This window comes from Bubalus kerabau, chromosome 2 (genome assembly GCF_029407905.1).
Source record: "Bubalus kerabau isolate K-KA32 ecotype Philippines breed swamp buffalo chromosome 2, PCC_UOA_SB_1v2, whole genome shotgun sequence".
Lineage (NCBI taxonomy): Eukaryota > Metazoa > Chordata > Mammalia > Artiodactyla > Bovidae > Bubalus > Bubalus kerabau.
In genome coordinates this window covers 183,374,506-183,397,692 of record NC_073625.1, presented here as the reverse complement: position 1 = coordinate 183,397,692, position 23,187 = coordinate 183,374,506, and the positions used below count along the sequence as shown (strand labels likewise).

The following is a 23,187-nucleotide window of genomic DNA, read 5'->3' as shown; positions in this document are numbered from 1 at the left end:
AGATTTTGAGTTGTGTTTTCCTTGTCATTTGTTTTTAGGAATTTTTTGATTTGCCTTTTGATTTCTTCAGTAGCCAGTTTGTTATTTAGAAATGTATTGTTTAATCTCCGTATGTTTGTGTTTTTTACATTTTTTTTCTTGTAATTGATGTCTCGTCTCATAGCATTGTGGTCAGAGAAGATGCTTGACACAATTTTAATTTTCTTAAATTTACTGAGGTTAGATTTATGACCCAAGATGTGGTGTATCCTGGAGAATGGAATGTTCCATGTGCACTTGAGAAGGAGGTGTATTCTTCTGTATTTGGATGGAATGTCCTGAAGATACCAATGAGATCCATCTTGTCTAATGTGTCATTTAAGACTTGTGTTTCCTTATTCATTTTCTGTTTTCATGATCTGTCCATTGGTGTAAGTGGGGTGTTAAAGTCGTCTCCTATTATTATGTTACTGTCAGTTTCTCCTTTTATGTCTGTTAGTGTTTGTTTTATGTGCTGAGGTGCTCCTATGTTGGTTGTATAGATGTTTGCAATTGTTATGTCTTCCTCTTGTACTGATTCCTTGATCATTAGGTAGTGTTCTTATCTCTTGTAATATTCTTTATTTTAAGGTCTACTTAGTCTAATATGAGGATTGCTACTCCAGCTTTCTTTTGGTTTACATTGGCATGGAATATATTTTTCCACCCTCTCAGTTTCAGTCATTATATGTATCTTTAGATCTGAAGTGGATTTCTTCTAGACAGCATATATATGGGTCTTGTTTTTGTATCCATTCAGCTGTCTGTGTCTTTTGGTTGCAGCATTTAATCCATTTATTTTTAAGATAATTATTGATATATATGATCCTATAGCCATTTTCTTGGAGAAGGCAATGGCACCCCACTCCAGTACTCTTGCCTGGAAAATCCCACGGACGGAGGAGGAGCCTGGTAGGCTACAGTCCGTGGGGTCGCTAAGAGTCGAACACGACTGAGTGACTTCCCTTTCACTTTTCACTTCATGTATTGGAGAAGGAAATGGCAACCCACTCCAGTGTTCTTGCCTGAAGAATCCCAGGGACGGCAGAGCCTGGTGGGCTGCCGTCTATGGGGTCGCACAGAGTTGGACACGACTGAAGCGACTTAGCAGCAGCAGCCATTTTCTTAATTGTTTGGGTTTTTTGTTTGTTTGTTTGTTTTAGATCTTTTTCTTCTTTTGTATTTCCTAACTATATAAGTCCCTTTAACATTTGTTTTCAAGCTGGTTTGGTGGTACTGAATTCTCTTGACTTTTACTTTTCATAAACTCTTGACATTAGTGTTGGGGACTTCAGTACCTTTTTTGTTTCTTTTTCTTTGCCTTCTCTTCCTTAATATGTTCCATGCTGTTTTGATTCCATAAATGTACTATTGCCTGGTAAGAGATCTATTTTAATAAATGTGTTAATTTTTTTGCAACAGGAAGTAGCCAACAGCCTTGCCAAACTGAGTGTCCGAGCTCTAAGTCGCCTTGGAGGTTATCTGCCTGAAGAACAAGCAACACCAGAAAATCCAACCATAAGGAAAAGTTTAGCTGGCATGCTGACCCCCTATGTTGCTAGAAAACTTGCTGTGATTAGTGCTTCTGAGGTATGTGCTTCAGAGCTAGCCTGGGTTTTGATAAATATTGCAAGATCCTTTACATAATAGAGGAATATAACAATGTTGATTGCTCTCAGAAACCTAAAAATTGAAAATGCTCACACGCTTGTTCTCTCAACTAAGAAATTTGGTTATTGTGTCTCGGTGCTGATGATAGCAGCTCTGTATGTCTGGGGATAATAACTCCCTTTTTTCCTCCAAGCACAAAGCTCAGAAAATGTAAAGTGTAAAAACTTCTTATTAAAACACTTTGGGAATTCCCTGATGGTCCAGTTGTTAGGATTTGGATTCAAGTCAAGGGCCTGGATTCAGTCCCTGGTTGAGGAAATAAGATCCTGCAAGCCATGAGACACGCACCCCCACTCTCTGTCCCCACAAAAAAACATTTAAAGGAGAGTTAAGTGTGTATGGGTACACTTAAATTGAGTAGAGTGACACAAAGGGAAAGCACTCTAGATGGCTAAGCAGGCATAAGCTTATGTCTGCAGAACTACTTAATGCAGCCTTGAATCAGGGTTTGGCTGAGAAAACTGGAACTGAATCTCTGCCCATAAATTCTACTTCCCTTTTTAGGAGTATGCTTCATAAAGACTTAGATTTTGTTTTCAAATAAAAAGTCGTGTGGTATTCTTTTTAAGCTTATATTTACTGTTTATAAAATGCTTTAATAAAATATCGTGTGTGATTTTCACCAAAGCAGAGCAAATATTAAGAATGAGATGTGAAAACAGACTCAAATTTGAATTCCAGTTTCACCACTTAAATGTTGTGAGACCTGGAATAAATAATTTGATCTTTCTCAGAGAAGTCTTGATTTTTTTCAGCTGCAGTATGGTAAACATTATATTTTCAAACTTGTTAAAATTATTCAAGCCCATTGTACTTAAGGTTCCTGTTACAGAGCTTGGTGAGTCATAGACAATTTAAATGAATGATAACTTCAGTATTTTTCCTAAATATTATAAAACAGTAACATTCTGTCTTCTAGATTTTGAAGATGCTTAACAGTAACACAGAGAGCCCCTATTTGATATGGAACAATTCTACAAGAGCAGAACTACTTGAATTTCTTGAATCTCAACAGGAAAGCATGATTAAAAAAGTAAGTTAATAATTTCTTGCATCCTCCCACCTTCCAGTGGAGAAGGTAGTAAGTCATGAAAAAATCAAGACAGAGAGTAGAATGGGAGATAAGGAGTTGGCCTGGATAATACATAACTAGACAGTTGAATCTTGATGATTTAGAAGACATTTATGTTTGTGAGTTTGGACTTCATTAAAGAGTAACCATCACTGAGTGTCCTGGATTATGCAAAATTTGGCTTACCACTCATTTCATGAGAGTCACTCAGAGCTCTTCATTGATAGAAGTTTTGAGAATTGCAGAGCTAGGAAGAACCAGTCTCAGATTTCTACATATCATCTGTTTTTTTACCAGAAGAGAGAGAATATCATTCTTTCTTTGTTTAGCCCTTTACAGTTTATTCCTGCTTCCCTCCTAGCTCAGTTGGTAAAGAATCTGCCTGCAGTACAGGAGACCCAGGTTCGAGTCCTGTGTCGGGAAGATCCCCTGGAGAGGGAAATGGTGATGCACTCCAGTATTCTTGCCTGGAGAATCCCATGGACAGAGGAGCATTCACTTTTCTTTACAATTTATTGTACACTTTTACATATTATTTCAGTCCAACCTAAATTTTATGTAATTTCAATCTTCTTGGGGCTATTTTTTTCCCAGTTCCTTTCCTGTTTTCCTATCTTTTTCTTTGTCCTTAAATAGAAATCAACTGATATATTACCTTACTTTTTTAATTCAGAGACCCTGTTTTCCTGCACTTTATCACTTAATGTTTTACTTTTTAAAACCAGTTCAGACATGTTCATCTCTTAATTCTATCACCCTATATCTGACCAGGCCCAATGTCTGCTGAGAGGAGAGCCACGTGTCATACTCGCATAAACACTAGGTCTAAGATACTCCGTTGGCTGACCTCAGTGATCTTTTGAAATTTTAAAATGAGTTTCAATTTTTGTCTAAAAAATAATATAACTCTCTGCCTATAAATAACATAACTCTCTTAGGGGCTTCCCTGATGGCTTAGCAGGTAAAGAATCTGCCTGCAATACAGGAGATACACGTTTGATCCCTGGGTTAGAATAATCCCCTGGAGAAGGAAATGGCAGCCCATTCCAGTATTTTTGCCTGAAAAAATCCCATGGACAGAAGAGCCTGGCGGGTTACACTACAAAGGGTCACCAAGAGTCGGACATGACTAAGTGACTAACACACGTTCACGCACGCATACCTTTTCCAGAGTCCATTTTACTAATTATAAATGTTAAAATTGCATTAAGTGCTGTGATGTGTATCCCACCACATTCTTCTCCTATGGAAAAATGAATGGATCTTTGAAGTTACTTTTCTGATAAGTTATTAAACTGAATATGGATAGATTTATAAACTACACACTAATGATTCTGATTTATATCTAACAATTAGTTTTCTTTTTTTTAAAGGGTGACTGTGACAAAACTTATGGATCAGAATTTGTCTACAGTGATCATGCCAAAGAACTTATCGTAGGAGAGATTTTTGTTAGGGTCTATAATGAAGTCCCTACTTTCCCACTTGAGGTAAGCTCTCTACTTGTGATTTTGTCTGTAACTTTTGATCATTTGTTATTAAAAGCTACTGGTTTACTCACACTGTATATATTGAAATAATATCTGTTTTTTGCCAAATATTTTATACTAACTTGGGTATGTGATAGGGTGACCATTGATAACTTACGAGACTTTTTGTTTTGAATGTTGGGGAATTTAATGGATTCATGAATAAGAATTTATTCCTTTCCCAGCTATTTCTTATATTTTATGCATAATGCTACTCCACTGTATCCTGTATATATGCCTGCAGCTCTGCAGTCTCTTGTGGAACTGGAAGGCCTTTTACATACTCACTCTATCATGTTAAATATCAGACCACCATTCAGTAGTCTATCTCTGGCCAGTTTTTAAAATTAAGAAAATAGAAGGGGAGAGCAAAGAGAATTTTTAGAAGATGACTGGGTCACATCAGGTCATTTCTTGTGATGACCCCTAATCAATTCCAGAAGCAAATAATCTTTTCTTTCCTTAGTTCTTGGGCATCACATAGGAAAGTTTTGTTATAGTTTTTTTGGAGGGGGTGATAAAGATATGGTGGTTGATTGGTTTGTAAGGAAGAAAGAAGTGAGGCTTTGTTTTAGAGTTTGCTCTTGGAAAAAGGAATTTACTAAACTGTGATGTATGTTATTTATCACAGAATAATATATAAAAATAGCTGCTAAGAAGAATGAGTTTAGTGATTTGTGAAGTCTCTTTGAAACCTTCTTTTTGAATTTATAATCTAATATATATAATTTTTAAATGAAAAATGCAACCAATTTATAGAAGTTACATATCATACTATCAATTATCTCGGTAAAGTAGGGGCATACTCTTATTTCAGAGTTGTTATATTATATTACCAATGGGAGTAAATCAGATTTCTGATGGATTTGGGCCAACAGTGATAAACACTTTCTAATGCTGTTAAGTTTTATCCCTTTTCTCCTCAGTTCTCATTTAATGCGTAGGTATTTTCTTGTGTCTGTGTAATTTAATCACTTCCATGACTTGAAATGTTTTATTGTTGCTTTTTCTGTGAAGTCTTTGTTATAGGTTATTTATAAGGACACACATGTTTTTAAATATTTTTCTATTTGATTTAGGTTCCAAAAGCATTTGCTGCAAGTCTCTTGGATTATATAGGCTCCCAGGCCCAGTACCTCCACACCTTCATGGCCATCACTCATGCTGCAAAAGTGGAGTCAGAGCAACATGGAGACCGCTTGCCAAGAGTTGAAATGGCTTTGGAGGCTCTGAGAAATGTTATAAAATATAATCCAGGTATGTGATTGTACCCTTGACAAATAAGATCCTTAAAATAGAAGAGCCCTAAAAATACCAGTTCTCAATTTTACCAGGAAAACTCTAGGAAAATTATGCTTGGTTATTGACCCCATAATATTTTTACCTCTAAATAATAGGCTGGAAAGAGAGGTCAGTCATCATGCTTAGAATTCATATCTCTAAGAGCAAATGAGTTTCAATAAGTTGAAAAGGCAGAATAACTTGATAGTGTAAAACATCACATTGATGACATAAATTGACATACAAGGTGTAAGTGCTTATGTTAGAGTTATTGATGAGGTTATCTAATTTTTCCACCACTGTCCTTACAATGAAAGTTTTTGTGCTTGATAATTGAGTTCTGATAAAACATGGTCCACTGGAGAAGGGAATGGCAAACCACTTCAGTATTCCTGGCTGGAGAATTCCATGAACGCTATGAAAAGGTAAAAAGATGTGACACTTAAAGATGAACTCCCCAGGATAGTAGGTGTCCAGTATGCTACTGGGGAAGAGCAGAGAAATAGATCCAGAAAGAATGAAAAGGATGAGCCAAAGGGAAAACAGCACCCATTTTTGGATATGTCTGGTGATGAAAGTAAAGTCCAATGCAGTAAATAACAATATTACTTAGAAACCTGGAATGTTAGGTCCATGAATCAAGGTTAATTGGAAGTGGTCAAACAGGGAATGGCAAGAGTGAACATCAACATTTTAAGAATCAGTGAACTAAAATGGAGCAGAATGGGTGAATGTAATTTAGATGATGATTATATCTACTACTGTGAGCAAGAATCCCTTAGAAGAAATGGAGTTGCCCTCATAGTCAACAAGAGAGTCCAAAATGCAGTATTGGGGTGCAGTCTCAAAAACAACAGAAAGATCTCTGTTCATTTCCAAGGCAAACTGTTCAGTATCATAGTAATTCAAGTCTGTGCCCCAGTCACTAATGCTGAAAAAGCTGAACTTGAACGTTTCTCTGAAGACCTCCAAGACCTTCTAGAACACCCAAAAATGATGTCCTTTTCATCACAGGGGAATGGAATGCAAAAGTTGGAAGTCAAGGGTTACCTGGAGTAACAGGCAAGTTTGTTTGGCTTTGGAGGAGAAAACGAAGCAGGGCAAATTCTAACAGAGTTTTGTGAAGAGAACACACCGTTTGTAGCAAACACACTCTTCCAACAACTCAAGAGATAACTCTACTCATGGACATCACCAGATGGTCAATACCAAAATCAGATTGAGTATATTCTTTGCAGCCAAAGATGGTGAAGCTCTCTGCAGTCAGCAAAAACATGACCAGGAGCTGACTGTTGCTCAGATCTTGAACTCTTTATTGCCAAATTTAGACTTAAATTGAAGAAAGTAAGGAAAACCGCTAGGCCATTCAGTGTGACCTAAATCAAATCCCTTACAATTATATCCAGTGGTGACAAATCCATTCATGGGATTAGATCTGATAGACAGAGTGCGTGAAGAACTATGGATGGAGGTTTGTGACATTGTACAGGAGGCAGTGAAGAAAACCATCCCCAAGGAAAAGAAAAGCAAGAAGGCAAAATGGTTGTCTGAGGAGGCCTGACAAATAGCTGAGAAAAGAAGAGACGCTAAAGGCAAAGGAGAAAAGGAAAGATACAAGCATCTGAATGCAGAGTTCCATAGAATATCAGGGAGAGATAAGAAAGCCTTCCTCAGCAATCAATGCAAAGAAATAGAGGAAAACAATAGAATGGGAAAGACTAGAGATCTCTTCAAGAAAATTAGAGATACCAAGGGAACATTTCATGCAAAGATGGGCACAGTAAGGACAGAAGCAGAAGATATTAAGAAGAGGTGGCAAGAATACACAGAAGAACTATACAAAAAAAGATCTTAATGGCCCAGATAACCATAATGATGTGATCACTCACTTAGAGCCAGACATCCTGGAGTGCAAGGTCAAGTGGGTGTTAGGAAGCATCACTACAAAGCTAGTGGAGGTGATGGAATTCCAGCTATTTCAAATCCTAAATGATGATGCTGTTAAAATGCTGCATGCACTCAATATGTTAACAAATTTGGAAAACTCAGCAGTGGCCACAGAAGTGGAAAAGGTCAGATTTCATTCCAGTATAAAAGAAAGGCAATGCCAAAGAATGTTCAAACTACCACACAGTTGCACTCATCTCACATGCTAGTAAAGTTACACTCAAAATTCTCCAAGTGAGGCTTGACAGTACATGAACCGAGAATTTCCAGATGTTCAAGCTGGATTTAGAAAAGGCAGAGGAACCAGAAATCAAATTGCCAACATCCATTGGATCATAGAAAAAGAAAGGGAATTCCAAAACAACATCTACTTCTGCTTTATTGACTATGCCAAAGCCTTTGACTGTGTGGATCACAACAAACTGTGGAAAATTCTTAAAGAGATGGGAATACCATACCAACTTACCTGCCTCCTGAGGAACCTGTATTCAAGTCAAGAAGCAACAGTTAGAACTGGACATGAAACAATAGATTGGTTCCAAATTGGGAAAGAAGTACGTCAAGGCTGTATATTGTCACCCTGCTTTTTTAACTTATATGCAGAGTACATCATATGAAATGCTAGGCTGGATAAAGTAGAAACTGTAATCAAGATTGCAGGGAGAAATATGAATAACATCAGATACGCAGATGACACCACCATTATGGCAGAAAGCAAAAATGAACTAAAGAGCCTCTTGACGAAAGAGTAAGCTTGAAGAGGAGAGTGAAAAAAATTGGCTTAACATTAAAAAAACAAAGGTCATGGCTTGCAGTTCCATCACTTCATGGCAAATAGGTGGGGAAACGATGGAAACAGTGACAGACTATTTTCTTGGGCTCCACAATCACTGCAGATGGTGTCTGCAGCCATGAAATTAAAAGATGCTTGCTTCTTGGAAGAAAAGCTATGACCAACCTAAACAGCATATTAAAAAGCAGAGACATTACTTTACTGACTAAGGTCCATCTAGTCAAAGCTATGGTTTTTTCCAGTAGTCATGTATGGATATGAAAGTTAGACCAAAAGAAAGCTGGTCGCCAGAGAATTGATGTTTTGAACTGTGGTGGTGGATAAATTCTTGACAGTCCGGAGATCAAACCGGTCGATCCTGAGGGAAATCAGTATTGTATATTCATTGAAAGCACTGATGCTGAAACTGAAGCTCCACTATTTTGTCCACTTGATATGAAGAACTGACTCATTAGAAAAGACCCTGATGGGAAAGATTGAAGTTAGGAGGAAAAGGGGACAACAGAGGATGAGACGGTTTGATGGCGTCACTGACTCAATGGACAGGAGTTTGAGCAAGCTCCGGGAGTTGGTGATGGACAGGGAAGCCTGGTGTGCTGCAGTCCATGAGGTCGCAAAGAGGTGGACACAACTGAGCAACTGAACTGAATTGATAGAATATATTGATAAAATACCGAACATAAAACCTGAGTATGAAATATGAAACATATGTATTAACTATAGAATATAAAATAGAGTTATATAGAATATAAAATATAAATATGGAATATAAAATTACATTCAATATTCAGTTTCTTATCTGAAGACCTCAAAACTTTTTATTAACACTTAATATTATCTTTCTTGTACTTCTTTGCTCTTGCCAGTATGTATTACAGTACTATTATAATTTACAGTTGTATTGCCAACAAATTATTCAAATAAAATAACCAACAATAATTAAATGCTGTCTAAGAAAATTTCATTCCCATGGTATACATGTTTTTAAAGGCAGTATTATAAAATCTGAAGAAAACTTCATATTTTGATTTTGGCATATTAGGTACAAAGAAATTGCTGCAAATCTGGGAATTGATTTGGAACTTGTCTATAATGTAGTTTTCAAGTGACAGAGTTCTAACTCAGTCCTACTTAAAAGCCAAATGATGTCACACTGTCTCCAGATGTAATTAGGCTGACAAGGTTAGCTCTTGAGGTCTACAGGTAAAGCTTAAAAGTACCACCATACACTTTTAATTTTTGAATTGTATTTGATAAATTTCTTGTTTTTAGCCTGTTGGTTAGTTAGGCGTTGGGATGGAAATGAAGAGAAAACAAACCAGATAAACTTTAATACTGTTTAACTTCTTAAGATTTACTACTCCTTAGTGATACTGTACTCACTTAATGTCAACAATTGCTGAGAAAAGTTTACCACAGACTCGACAGTAAACAAAATATATCTGTTTCCTGAAGATTGATAGAACATTGCTTGGAAATAAAAGAAAAGCATTTTATTTTTCTTTCTAGGCTCTGAAAGTGAATGCATTGGTCATTTTAAGTTAATATTTTCTCTTCTTCGAGTCCATGGAGCTGGTCAAGTGCAGCAGTTGGCTTTAGAGGTAAAAGAATTTTGTTCTAAAGCATGCTGTCTTTCCTGCAACATACTGTACATGGTTTGAACCTTCATTAATCATCATCTAAAGTTGAATGGAAATTTGTATGTAGTTTTTTTTTTTTTTTTTTTTTCATTTTGCCTATTAAGGCAAGTGAATGTCTTTAAAACTTGAATTATATGCCCATTTTGAAGAGCAAATATTGTAGTGTTCAAGGTGCTTCCCTCTGTGGTCATCATCTGTCATGCATTAGAACTTGGGATGCATTTCTGTAGTGTCATGTGGGATGAGTTAAGTAATGGACTTTAATTGGGATGCTTGGAAGCCACAGATGACAAAAAAAAGGGAGCAGAACTTTCCAAGATCTCTGTTTTTCCACAGAGAGACATGTTGAGACCAAGCTACACACTGTGAGTTTGGTTCCATCTCCCTCAGTTGCTCTCCCTTCTTATGGGTCTGGTACAAAAGCATCCTTTCCAGCTACCCAGAACCTGTGGGTCTTAGAGGTCCAAGAGTGGTTGGAGGGCCCTCCTTTAGGAAAATGAAATCATTGGTCCTGTAGGAAGCTGTTTGTATGGAGCCTTTTCCTCTGGAAGAAGCAGGAAGACCTTGGTCACAGGGTACTCTTTATCTAGGCAACCCAGAGTAAACACCCAGGATCTTTTTTCATGTGATCCTGCTTATTGTAACACACACAATTTATTATAAAGAACACCAAATTCAACCTGTCAGTAACAGTGAACTTTATGAATGATTAAGTGTTCTTAAATTGCATTTTGGTTTAAAAAATGTTTACTAAAATAATAAATGTTAAATTGGTTAACAGCTTAACAAGCATAGTCTTTTCTTTGAAAAGCATTCTTCTCCACTTAATGCCTTCAAGTACCTTGTAATTTTTAAAATAAGCATTATTGTATCTGTGATATTTTCCTTGCAGATGTTGACCACATGGTTCAAGTTGTGGCATTAATCTTTAGATATGTAAGTTAGACTTGAGCGGTCATCTTCTTTTGAAGAAAGCATGCCTATTTCTTTATAATAGAAAGATAGACCTAATATACTGTACTGGGCACCGGAGACATTTACTTTCTCCCTCTAAAAGGAAAAGTCCAAGTAGTGAAGATGATTATCTTGCTAATCACTTCCCACCCCAAACTCCAATTGGAAAATACGATAGTGTACACCATAATTCTGGAGCATGAACTGGTATAGGATTGAAGGCTTTTTATAAGCCTAAGGATTGTGAATTGGTGCTAAAATATTTGTTTAGATTGTTATATTTGATTGTTACCTTTAAGTTAATAGAAAACTGATATATACAAACCCACACACATACTAGCATTAACATTTTTTATTCACAAAAGAGCAAAGTAATAAAGCCAATTTTTAAGAATTAAATTCTTGCCTAAAAGTTAAATATTTTGTCCTCCAAGCATTTTTCTCATTTTGGTAATAAACTTAAAGTTTATTTAGGTCTGACTAATTTGCCTTAATTTGTCTAGGTTTGAAGTTATTTCCAGAACTCTTAATGTCCTATTGATTGATTTTCAGGTTGTGAATATAGTGACATCTAACCAAGATTGTGTCAACAATATTGCTGAATCAATGGTTTTGTCCAATTTATTGGCTCTTCTGCATTCTTTACCATCAAGTATGTATATTCACTGGAATTTTCAGAACCACAGCACAGTCAGCATAGAGAGGAGCAGTTACATAGATGATACAAAACCTCCAACATAGTGTTTTAAAATATTTTAAGTGGTATTCTTTGTATTAGATTTGTCTTCCTAGTTTATTTTTACAGACGTTAACTATTTTGTATTTCCATATCCAAACTTGGAAGAGATGATAGAGATCCAAAAGCAAATGAAAAATAATCTAGGATTTTCAATTTGCTAAGTATAAGCTACATATGAATGATTGAGAATTAACGGATACTCCATGTTTTAGTAAAAAAATACTCAATTAAACTTGTGTGGTAGAAAAAAATGCTTAATATAAAAATCACCTTATGTTCTACTTAAAGCTCAGTCCTGCATTATTTGTCTTTTACTGATTTGATGCTAATAGTAACTGTTAGCACCAGATGAGATCAGTTTTTAACAATATAGCAACCTGATTTCTTGAGTACAGCCTGCAATAATATAGACTCCTTACACACTGTAGTTATGTCTCACATAAGTGTGTAGTTGTGTTAGATCAACCTTGAGATTGCTTTTCAAAGACAGTTGTGATATAACTCCAACTTTGTCACTTCCCCATCAACATGCATTGCTCAGTCAGCTTTGCCAGCCCTTCAGAAGTCACATTAATCTTGACTTCACACCTGTCCACCTCCTTGAGAGCAGCAACCAGTCTCACTCATTTTCTGTCCCAGTACCTCGCACATGTTATATATTATGTTCAGTGAATTGAGTGGAGTTCAGTTATTATTGAATATTCTTGTTAGCTTTTAAATGGCAGCATTTAAAAGTTATTAGCAGATTATTATTTTTTTTTTTTTTGGTCATTCCTACAGCCTTAGTTGGTTTTTCTTTTTTATTAGTTTTTAACAGCTACAAACAATGCAAAATTAAACTGACTGAATGTTACAGAAGTCATGGTTTAAAAGTATATTCATACTGAATTTATATAGTGCAGTCATGGTTTTAATCTTACTGGTAAAACAGCTGATATTTAGATATCTTAGCCTACTCTGTTCTCATTTATATTTTAGACTAAATTATCTTTAACTGTTTGCTCAGGAACATTAAAAACATAAAATAATTGACTTCTTCTGTCCCCTCCAAAGTCTTGTTTTCCTTTGAACTTATGGTTAGAACAGTGACTGGTTTTCAGTGAAATATTGTTTCCTGTCTTAAAAGAAGTCTCATTTTAACAAAAGTCTCATTTTGAGTGTTTATTCTCCTGCCTATTAACTTAGTTCAGTCTGGCTACCATCCTTGGTTTTCATCTCGGCCTAATACCTGGCAGCCTTCACCCTCTTTGCCAACTCTTCACTCCTCTGGTCACCTGTCTCTTGTTGCCCCTTGACTTTGGAAGAGTAAAGTCCAGTTGCCCAGTCTACTTCAATGACAAGGAAGGGGTGAGAAGCGCACAGACTTTGTTCAGAAGGTTGCTATTGTGTTTTAGGCTGGAACAGTGTCTTGCAACTGCTACTTCCTACTCATTTCTCTAAGATACTAGCACCACATAAAAATAATAGATCCCTGAATATAGTATCCTCAGGCTGTCAGGAGGTGAGATTTTGTTTGCAGAATGAGCAGTGAGGTAGGAGGACAGTATGGCATAGTGCTTATTAGTGTGGATTTTGGAGTCAGACCTCTGTAAACCTCTATATACCTCAGTGGTATAGTGAGTTATACCACTCACTAATTGTGAATTCATGGGCTACTCAAACTGGATCTCAGATTCCTCATAGCAAGACCACAATACCTGTCTAGCTGGTTGTTGTGAAGTTGAAAGTATGATGCCCTTTGTAAAGCACCTTGTTCAGTGCCTGGCACTGATGCCTAGTAAATGTAAGGTAGTGTGATGATTTGATTCTTGTAATGTGTTTTGTTCTGCAGGTCGTCAGCTTGTTCTGGAGACTCTCTATGCTTTGACATCAAGTACAAAAATTATCAAAGAAGCAATGGCAAGAGGTAGTGTATAGAGTGCTTTCTCATCTAGTCATACTTCGTAATAGTAGAGCTTATTTTGAGCTACTTTATATAGTCTGATAAACTAGAAGAATGCTTTGGAAGGCTTACAGTTTTTTTTTTAAAAGCAAACTGCATTGAGTTGAAATAAGGTTGAAAGTAAATTCTACTGACTAGAAAAGTCATATTTTTTTTTATTTAGCATATAAATGCTAATGCTTTTTTTCCTTCACAGGAGCTTTGATTTATTTACTAGATATGTTCTGCAATTCAACACATCCACAGGTTCGAGCCCAGACAGCAGAACTTTTTGCTAAAATGACAGCAGATAAACTAATAGGCCCAAAGGTGAGCACAAAATGGGTTCTTAGAAAGAAATTAATTATTAAAGCTCTGTTACTTTGGTAACTAATTTCATGAGGATTACCAAAGTCTGAACTAGTAAAGAAGTGACTTGATATGAAAGTTGAAAGATTAACATACCTGAATTATTCCTATATATTACTAGTTAGAGAAAAATTGTAATCAGGGAAGCCTGCGCTAGAATTGAGAAGTCTTAAGAGAGTGTTTGAATTATGGTGATGAAACTGTTCATCTCCCTTGAAGGAGCCAAAACATATTTTAAAAGTATGTTTTAAGTTGTGACAGAAGATAGATTAGGTTAGGTTAGATTTCACACTTCTAGAATTGGCTTGTGAAGGTGAGTATTACAGTGCCTTTGCTTCTCCTCTGTGCAGGGAGATCTCTCATTAACAATCTGGAGAAGACAAAATGATCTCTGGAACCGTGGTTCAGTTCATAGAGCAGAAACCCATTAGAATAATACTTCTAAGTAGAATTGCGTCCAGACACAGTTGTAATCAAAGTTTCCTTCTTCTGTTACTGAATCAGTTTCACATGAAGTAATGCTCACTGAAGCACTGTCTATGCCAGCCCAAATATGAAATAAAGGCTCCTGAGCACCCCCTTACAGAAAACAAGCTAGATTCAGTTGTGTTTTTTTCTTACCTGATCTCCTGATTTAGATATTGAGAATATGTCATAAGACCTGGAATAGTTTTACTTGGGGAATATGGCTAATAATCTGTCGTCAGTAGGGTTAATGGATAAGGAACATTACATTTGGGTGCCTGTAGCAAGGGCCCATAAAATCATGAATATTGATATTTAATACTGAGTTTTCTTAAAGCTAGAGTTGGGTAGCACATAACTATAATGTCTACTATTATATTTTAAATAATGTTTTAGATGTTTAAAATATGTACTAGAATTAATTTTTGAGCTTTTTAGTAATTTTTTAACCTTTGAAATACATGAGGAACAAATTTTACCAAGGTGAATATATTTTTACTTAAATTTTCTATATAGGAAAAAATATAGAGTGTCAGCTCCTTAATTGAATGATTTGCAACAAGAGATGCTAGAACTGGGGTCAGTAAACTTCTTTTCCATTTTTATAACTTTATTCAGATATAATTGACATGCCATACAATTCATACACATAAAGTATACCATTCAATGTTTTGGGCAACAACAGTCAGTTTTAGAACATTTTCATCAAACCAGGAAAAATTCTAATTTAGCAGTCACTTCCCTATACTTACACCACATTTTGTTTTTCCATTTATTGATTGAAAATGGACATATGGATTATTTCTAGTTTTTGGCTATTCTGTATGATGCTGCTGTGAACACATGTGTACAAGTTTTTGTGTGGCTATGTATTTTATTTCTCTGAGAATAGAATATCTGGGTAATATGGTAACACTATTTTTAACCTTTCAAGGAATTATCAGACTATTTTTATTTTCCCCAGTGGCGGCACCATTTTACATACCACCACTGATAGTGATATCCACCTCTTCTTTGACACTTACTATATAGAACTTCATTGAATATGGTCTTCCTAGAGGAGAAGGCAATGGCACCCCACTCCAGTACTCTTGCCTGGAAAATCCCATGGACGGAGGAGCCTGGTAGGCTGCAGTCCATGGGGTCGCAAAGAGTCGGACACGACTGAGCGACTTCCCTTTCACTTTTCACTTTCATGCATTAGAGAAGGAAAATGGCAACCCACTCCGGTGTTCTTGCCTGCAGAATCCCAGGGATGGGGGAGCCTGGTGGGCTGCCGTCTATGGGGTCGCACAGAGTCGGATACTACTGAAGCGACTTAGCAGCAGCAGCAGCAGTGGGTGTGAAGTGTGCTGTATCAGGGTTTGCTTTGCATTTCCCTCGTGCCTAATGATGTTGAATATCTTTTCATGTGCTTATTGGCCATTTGTACATCTTTTTTAGAGAAATGTCTATTCTCATCCTTTGCTCATTTTTTAATTCAGTTGTCTTTTTACTGTTGAGTTATAATTGTCCTTTATGTATTTTGGATACCAGTCCCTTATCAGATATATGATTTATAAATATTTTCTCCCAATTGTGTGGATGTTTGTCCACTTTCTTGTTTTTTTTAATTTTGATGAAGTCCTATCTGTCTTTGTTGTTATAGCTTGTGCTTTTATTATATAAAAAGCCATTATCTAATCCAGAGTTACAAAAATCTATGCCTATGTTTTTTCCTAGGTGTTTTATAGTTTTCACTCTTGTGTTTACATTTTAGATCAATTTGACCAAGAGAAGTGACATACATCCTATTTTGTGGATGCTCTCTATCATGTAACTGACATTGTTTCCTTTGATTCATTGACTGCCAGGATGTTCAGGGCTAAGTTTATTGTATATTGCTTGCATTTATAAAGAGCTTTTGATATTTTCTTTATGTACTAATTCCTGTTAGTCTCATTCGTTCAAATAAGTTTTTGAGTATCAGCTTGTGCCAGGGAATGAAAATACAGGCACTGACAAGACAGACTGGGCCAGGAAAGGTTTCTATAAGATGAGATTTAACACAGACTTGAATCACACAAAGGAGATAAAACTATGTGAAGATCTAAGGGAAAATCTTGAATTCCCAACCCTCATTTTCCCTTTGCCCTTATGTCTCACACTGATTTTCAGTTTGTATGTGTGTGTTGGATGTTATTTTTTTAAGTTGCTTTTTAAATCCTTTTTGGGGAAAGGCACAGTAAAATGTAAAACATGGTACTAAAAACTACTTGTATAACACAAAGCATGAGAAGAATTTGTGAGGGTGTGGGGGGGTTTGGGGAGAGGTGGAGGGACAGATCAGCTGAGGGCTTTCTGGGAAGAGGGGACAGCATCTGTAGGGCAGGGTCTGGTAGGTTGGTGTGCTCTGGGAGCTTCACACACTAGTGCTGCTGAATTTCTTAACGTTACTTAAATCTGAGGTGGAGATAGGAAATTAACCCAGGTAGGTAAGTAGTAGGAGGTCGTAGTGAGTCTTGTTACCTTTGCATGTGTGTGCGTACTCAGTTGTGTCTGACTCTTTGTTGTCCCATGAACTATAGCCTGTCAGGCTCCTCTGTCCATGGGATTTTCCAGGCAAGAATACTGGAGTGGGTTGCCCTCCCCTTCTCCAGGAAATCGGATCTTCCCAACCCAGAGATTGAACCTGAGTCTTCTACATCTCCTGCATTGGCAGATGGATTCTTTACTACTGAGCCACCATAAACCAGGGTTTATCTGTTATCCAGGACTTTTGGATGATAGTTATGGCCCGTATCAGCCTAACACACATTATAGCATCATTCTTAGAGAAATGTAAAGCAAACCAAATATTGAGATGTTTTCAATAGGTCTTTTTTCTTTCTCAAATTTCCTCGTCCAGGTTCGAATTACATTGATGAAATTTCTCCCAAGCGTTTTTATGGATGCCATGAGAGACAACCCTGAAGCTGCTGTCCATATTTTTGAAGGAACGCATGAAAATCCTGAGTTAATTTGGAATGATAGTTCCAGAGATAAAGTGTCCACGACAGTTAGAGAAATGATGCTCGAGTAAGTAAAGACACGCATTAACAACTTAGGACCTTCAGGTGGAGTCACCAGGGAGGCAGACATTTTCCACATCGTCTGTCACCTCTCCAAGACTTACTCTATAAGGGTTAATGAACGTGTGCCTTGTGACTAAAGTTTGATGTCCTGTCCTTCTTTTTTCCAAAGGCACTTTAAAAATCAGCAAGACAACCCTGACGTAAACTGGAAGGTAAAGTATACTTTTATTCAGAGGAAGGTATTTTACATTTTACTCTAAATTTATTGTTTTAAGTTCCTGCTGAGTGAGTATAAAGCCATCCTTTGCTTTGTTACTAAGATACTTAAATCTTCCCCTGGAAAACAAGGTGTTAAACATTAAAAAAAAAAGTAGGAATTTACACTTTTGGAATATCTTAATCAAAGGACTTTTTCTGAAAAGAGTAACTTAATCAAAGAAACTTTTATTGAAATTTATTAAGTGAAAATAAAACAAACAATTTTGACTTGATTGTATTAATGACCTTTTAAAGCTGGCTCAGATGGTAAAGCATCTGTCTACAATGTGAGAGACCTGGGTTTGAGACCTGGGTTTGATCCCTGGGTTGGGAAGATTCCCTAGCGAAGGAAATGGCAACCCACTCCAGTACTCTTGCTTGAAAATCCCATGGACAGAGGAGCTCGGTGCAGGCTACTATCCATGGGGTCGCAAACAGTTGGGCACGACTGAGCAACTTCACTTTTACTTTCATTGCATGAAGATTTCTTTAATAGGGTTTTTTTAATTTCGTTCTTGTTAATGTATTGGGCTAGGCAAAAAAAGTGTGGTGCCCAAACAGACTTTTTTGCCCAACCCAATACAACTAATGATTAGTAAATGACTTGACTATTCTTTCTCTATTTAAAGTTGCCTGAAGATTTTGCTGTGGTGTTTGGAGAAGCAGAAGGTGAACTTGCTGTTGGAGGAGTTTTCTTGAGAATCTTTATTGCACAACCAGCTTGGGTTCTAAGAAAGCCTAGAGAATTTCTTACTGCACTGCTAGAAAAGTTAACTGAGCTTCTGGAGAAGAACAGTCCTCATGTAAGCTTTAGTCATCAGCCAGACATTTCACATATTTTGCTAAATATGTTGATAGTGTTTCTGTTAAAACACCATTCTCATTGACCACACATTAAAAATTGGCTACCTCTTTCAATGTAGCCCCCACACTTAAATTCGTATATGCTTGATCAAAAGTGAAACTTCTTAGTCTGAATAACAATTGCAGAGGTTCTGAAAGGTTTCTGCCATTCCATTTCCAGTGATTGTGTGGTTTTTAAGGAGAAACCTAAAGGTTTAGTGTAGAAATCTAAATGGAAGTGTGTCCTGCTAGGGCGTATATCTTCACTCAGCTAAAGAAATTGATAGGAAAAAAAAAAAAATTGATAGGAGAGTCTTAACTATTGATAAATGAATGAACCCTGTACCTATGTTCAAAGGCTAGCAGGAAAGCAAGAGTGAGTAAGAAAGTAGATTTGGTCTTGGTTTGGCCAGTCATAAACCCTGAAATAGAAAGTTTTGTTATTTGAATCTATATATTAAAAATAATTGAGGTATGTGATTGTTGTTGAATTAATTAAAAAAGCTGGCTTTCGAGGTGGCTAAGAGCCTGTGTTGTTTGATGGTCCTGGCATCCATCAAACAACACAGGCTCTGTGATAAGCTTGTGGCCTGGAGTAATACCTCCCAACTCTGCCTCAGTTGCCTCAATGAAAGGTCATAGCATCTGCCTCTAAGGCTGAAGTTTTCATGAGTTTTGATAAATGTGAAGCACTTAGTATAATGTAAAGTACTTAGAAATCATTAGTTGGTATCATTAGCTTTTCAAGACTTTTTAAAAAATATAAACACTATGTCAGATATTTATATATATCTCTTTCTATAGTCACAATTTCTCTTTACTCTGATCTTTACAGAACCAGGGAAAACATTCCACTAGTTGTTGCATTTTCCTGAATTATTGATGTTCTCCGATACTGACAATTCTGTAACATTACCTAAAAATATCTAGTAATATTTTTTGAGAGATGATCTCTAAATAGAAATATCTGTCTGCAGTAGAAATGAGATGTGAAATAGAAATGTCCAGAGAAAATCTGTAGATTCAGGTATCACATTCTTAGAGTCCTTTAAATTCATGCTTTTATCAAGATGGAGATGTTTGTTGTTCTTTTAGGATTTATGGATCAGTTTTCAAGCGCCAGCACCTAGAATCTGTTTTGAACACCAAATAATTACCAAGGACACATAAGACTTTTATCAGTTTTTTTATAGTTTGCTTGTTCATTTGTTTTATACCCTCCAGGGAGAGACTCTGGAAACTTTGACAATGGCAACAGTATGTCTCTTCAGTGCACAGCCTCAGCTGGCTGATCAGGTTCCACCATTGGGCCATCTTCCCAAAATTATCCAGGCGATGAATCATAGGAACAACGCCATTCCTAAGAGTGCCATTCGAGTTATTCATGCCCTGTCTGAAAATGAGGTATTGATGATGAATCCATTTGGTAGCTTATAGCTGTAGAATTTGTCTGTGCTCCCTCTTCCTGACTAATGTACATTGCAGAATAAATCCCTTTCCTGCCAGGTAGCTTCATCCATATGAACTGCATGCTATTATAACGGTTCTTAAATTGGTTTAAATGATATGATTAATAGGAGACTGAATTTGACCCAGTTCATTATTAAACTTGAACTGATGGGACTTGCCTGGCAGTCCAGTGGTTAAAGCTCCACACTTCCACTGCAGGATGTGTGTGTTTGATCCCTGGTTGGGAAACTAAGATCCCACGTGCCTCACAGCATGGCCAAACAAAACTTGAGCTGAATGTAGGTTTTTCATATATTATTGTGGTATTTACTGTGTTACATAAATTACTGCTTTCTTCAAGTAACCTTCTCTTTTCTTAGCTCTGTGTTCGAACCATGGCATCTTTGGAGACCATTGGCCCACTGATAAATGGAATGAAAAAACGACCGGATACCATTGGCCTTGCCTGTGAGGCAATTAATAGAATGTTTCAGAAGGAGCAGAGTGAATTAGTAGCACAGGTAAGTAACTTTCTAGATTCCTATTTTAGGGACGGCAACATACCAAACAAATAGATTTTCACTTATTTAGCACTGATTTTGGCTTCCCTGACTTGGCAGAGAGGTAACTTGTGAGCTGGTGCATGTACAATTTTATATTTTATATACACACACACATACCAGACGAAACATATACACATGAAAAGGTGGGCCAGCTACCAAAAATCTTACCAATGTCAAAGTACTTTTGTGACGTTTGAATTTTAAATTTTGATTGTTTACTAAACATTTATCCTCGGCTTTGTAAAATTTAGTTTATCCTTTTTGAAAGATTCATTTTTGTTTATATTCCTTTGTTTCTTAAGTCACATTTGAAAAGCACGCCAAGACTTTTATAGTCCTTTTCGAGGAGAATATAAAAGAAAACTAATGAAAAGAAGACTTGGTGGATTCCAATGTAAAGTAGTAGCAGACATCAAGGGAACAAAAACCATACAGTCAATTTAAATATCATTGAAAAAGCGATCCTTCTAAAATAGAACTCTTTATAAATTATTCTGCACTTAAAAATTCTTCAGTGGTTTCCCATTATCTGCCAGATGACAAAGTTACATCTGACATCCTTAACCTACAAGACCCTACATCTTTATTATCTGGCTCTCCTATTTTCCAGCCCTTTTTCCTCTCAGATCATCTCTCTCCACCCACCCCTACTTCCATCCCTGTTCCTCATTCACGCAAGTTAGAAGTACTGGGTACATTTCAAGGAGATAATTAGATGCTCTGAGGTTCAGACTTAAAACTGACTAGGTGGGTTGTTGTATTAGAAAGAACATGAGCTAGTTCTGCCACTTGATGGCTCTGTGACCTCAGGCATGTTATTTAGCCTTAGCAGTACTCAGATTCCTCGTCTGTGAAATAAAGCTATGGCTTCTCACAAGGTTGTTCTGAGAATAATATCTATAAAAAGAGGAACACTTAATAAATGTTAGTTGCTTTTTCACCTCTTCTTTTTAATTTCAGAGTGGGCATTGAAAATTGTGTGGTACCAGAGTATTACTTAGCTTTTATTAGGCCAATAGAAAATGTATGGTGACTGTAAAGGTTGATGTTTTAAGAGAATGTGAAAAATAATATTCTCCAAATATTGTTTCACAACAGTATATGTCATTAGACGAGGCAGACCAGTATACTGGCTATAAGCTCAGGTTCTGTCCTTCATAGGTCTAGATACAGAGTCCATTGCCACCTAGCTCTGACTGTCAAGGCCTTCATGTGTTGATTTTTCCATCGATAATAATTGTGCCTTCATCATTTGATTTGGGGAGGATTAAGTAAAATAATCAGCATATAACATTTAGAATAGTTGATGGAAGAGAATAAGATCTCATTAAATAAAAATGTCGCTATCATTAGATACCCACCTCTACCCCCAAATTCTGTCTCTGGAATTAAAATAATGTGGAGTGTCCTCTTCCAGGTAGGGTCCTGGGAGTGAAATTATTTCCTCAGTGGATGGCTTACATTTTTTTTTAAAGCATATGTGTGTGTATATGCACATATACATACACACACATATATACTTAATATTTTCTTCTAGGCCCTGAAAGTAGATTTGGTCCCATACCTTTTAAAATTACTTGAAGGCATTGGCCTTGAAAATCTGGACAGCCCAGCAGCCACAAAGGCTCAGATTGTTAAAGCTCTCAAGGCAATGACTCGAAGCCTGCAGCATGGAGAACAGGTGAGTCTGCACAGAGGTAACTTGATCTGTTAATTACTACAAGGCATTTTCGAAACCAGGGGTCTTGACCATTGGTGATCCATGCACCTCAGCTCAGGTTCTACTTAAAGGTGTGTTTGTTGACCATAACTGGGGCAGATCCCAAGATCACAAATGGACTAGCATAGCTGCCTCATAAACACAAACCATATACTCAAATGGGGCTTCCCTGGTAGCTCAGTGGTAAAGAATCCTTCTGCCAGTGCAGGAGATGTGGGTTTGCTCCCTGGGTCAGGAAGATCCCCTGGAGAACGAAATGGCACCCCACTTCAATATTCTTATCTGGGAAATCCCTTGGACAGAGGATCCTGGCAGGCTACAGTCCATGGGGTTGCAAAAGAGTCTGACCCAACTTAGCAACTAAACAACAACAGATAGTCACCAGGGGGATTCTTTCTCTGGATAGTGATAGCGTGTTGCACATTCTTAAGCATAGAAGAATGTTGAGCATTTAGTGCTGATTAAGATCAACTTTTAATTCTAGAAGTTCTTGTGAAATAGTGATAACCAGTTTCACTGACTCTACCCTAATATCTTTAAAAAGATACAGAATATCATTTTAGTTTCATCTCCTTCATTAGCACTTACAAAGTATTGGCTATTAGCCCAACAAAGTTTCTTTTGTTGCAACTTCAGTTCAGTTCAGTCGCTCAGTCATGTCCGACTCTGCGACCCCATGAATCCCAGCAGGCCAGGCCTTCCTGTCCATCACCAACTCCCGGAGTTCACTCAGACTTACGTCCATCGAGTCAGTGATGCCATCCAGCCATCTCATCCTCTGTCGTCCCCTTCTCCTCCTGCCCCGAGTCCCTCCCAGCATCAGAGTCTTTTCCAATGAGTCAACTCTTCGCATAAGGTGGCCAAAGTACTGGAGTTTCAGCTTTAGCATTATTCCTTCCAAA

General features: G+C 37.0%; 1 protein-coding gene across 4 annotated transcripts in view; it reads left to right on the top strand.

Annotated features, from left to right (window-relative positions):
• The window catches only part of DNAJC13 (DnaJ heat shock protein family (Hsp40) member C13), a 152,232-nt gene that overhangs the window by 117,469 nt on the left and 11,576 nt on the right, over nt 1-23,187 (top strand). For 3 of the 4 annotated variants that reach the window (XM_055569685.1, XM_055569684.1, XM_055569686.1), the window contains exons 41-54: nt 1,441-1,608; nt 2,609-2,722; nt 4,135-4,251; nt 5,370-5,547; nt 9,821-9,912; nt 11,458-11,557; nt 13,476-13,550; nt 13,783-13,895; nt 17,287-17,456; nt 17,622-17,664; nt 18,340-18,513; nt 19,778-19,957; nt 20,383-20,523; nt 22,103-22,246. In XM_055569685.1, coding sequence (XP_055425660.1) covers nt 1,441-1,608; nt 2,609-2,722; nt 4,135-4,251; nt 5,370-5,547; nt 9,821-9,912; nt 11,458-11,557; nt 13,476-13,550; nt 13,783-13,895; nt 17,287-17,456; nt 17,622-17,664; nt 18,340-18,513; nt 19,778-19,957; nt 20,383-20,523; nt 22,103-22,246 — 1,809 coding nt within the window. Of the gene's footprint in view, nt 1-1,440; nt 1,609-2,608; nt 2,723-4,134; nt 4,252-5,369; nt 5,548-9,820; nt 9,913-11,457; nt 11,558-13,475; nt 13,551-13,782; nt 13,896-14,284; nt 14,531-17,286; nt 17,457-17,621; nt 17,665-18,339; nt 18,514-19,777; nt 19,958-20,382; nt 20,524-22,102; nt 22,247-23,187 lie in introns of those variants that run through there. The other variant, XM_055569687.1, reaches the window with a different exon arrangement.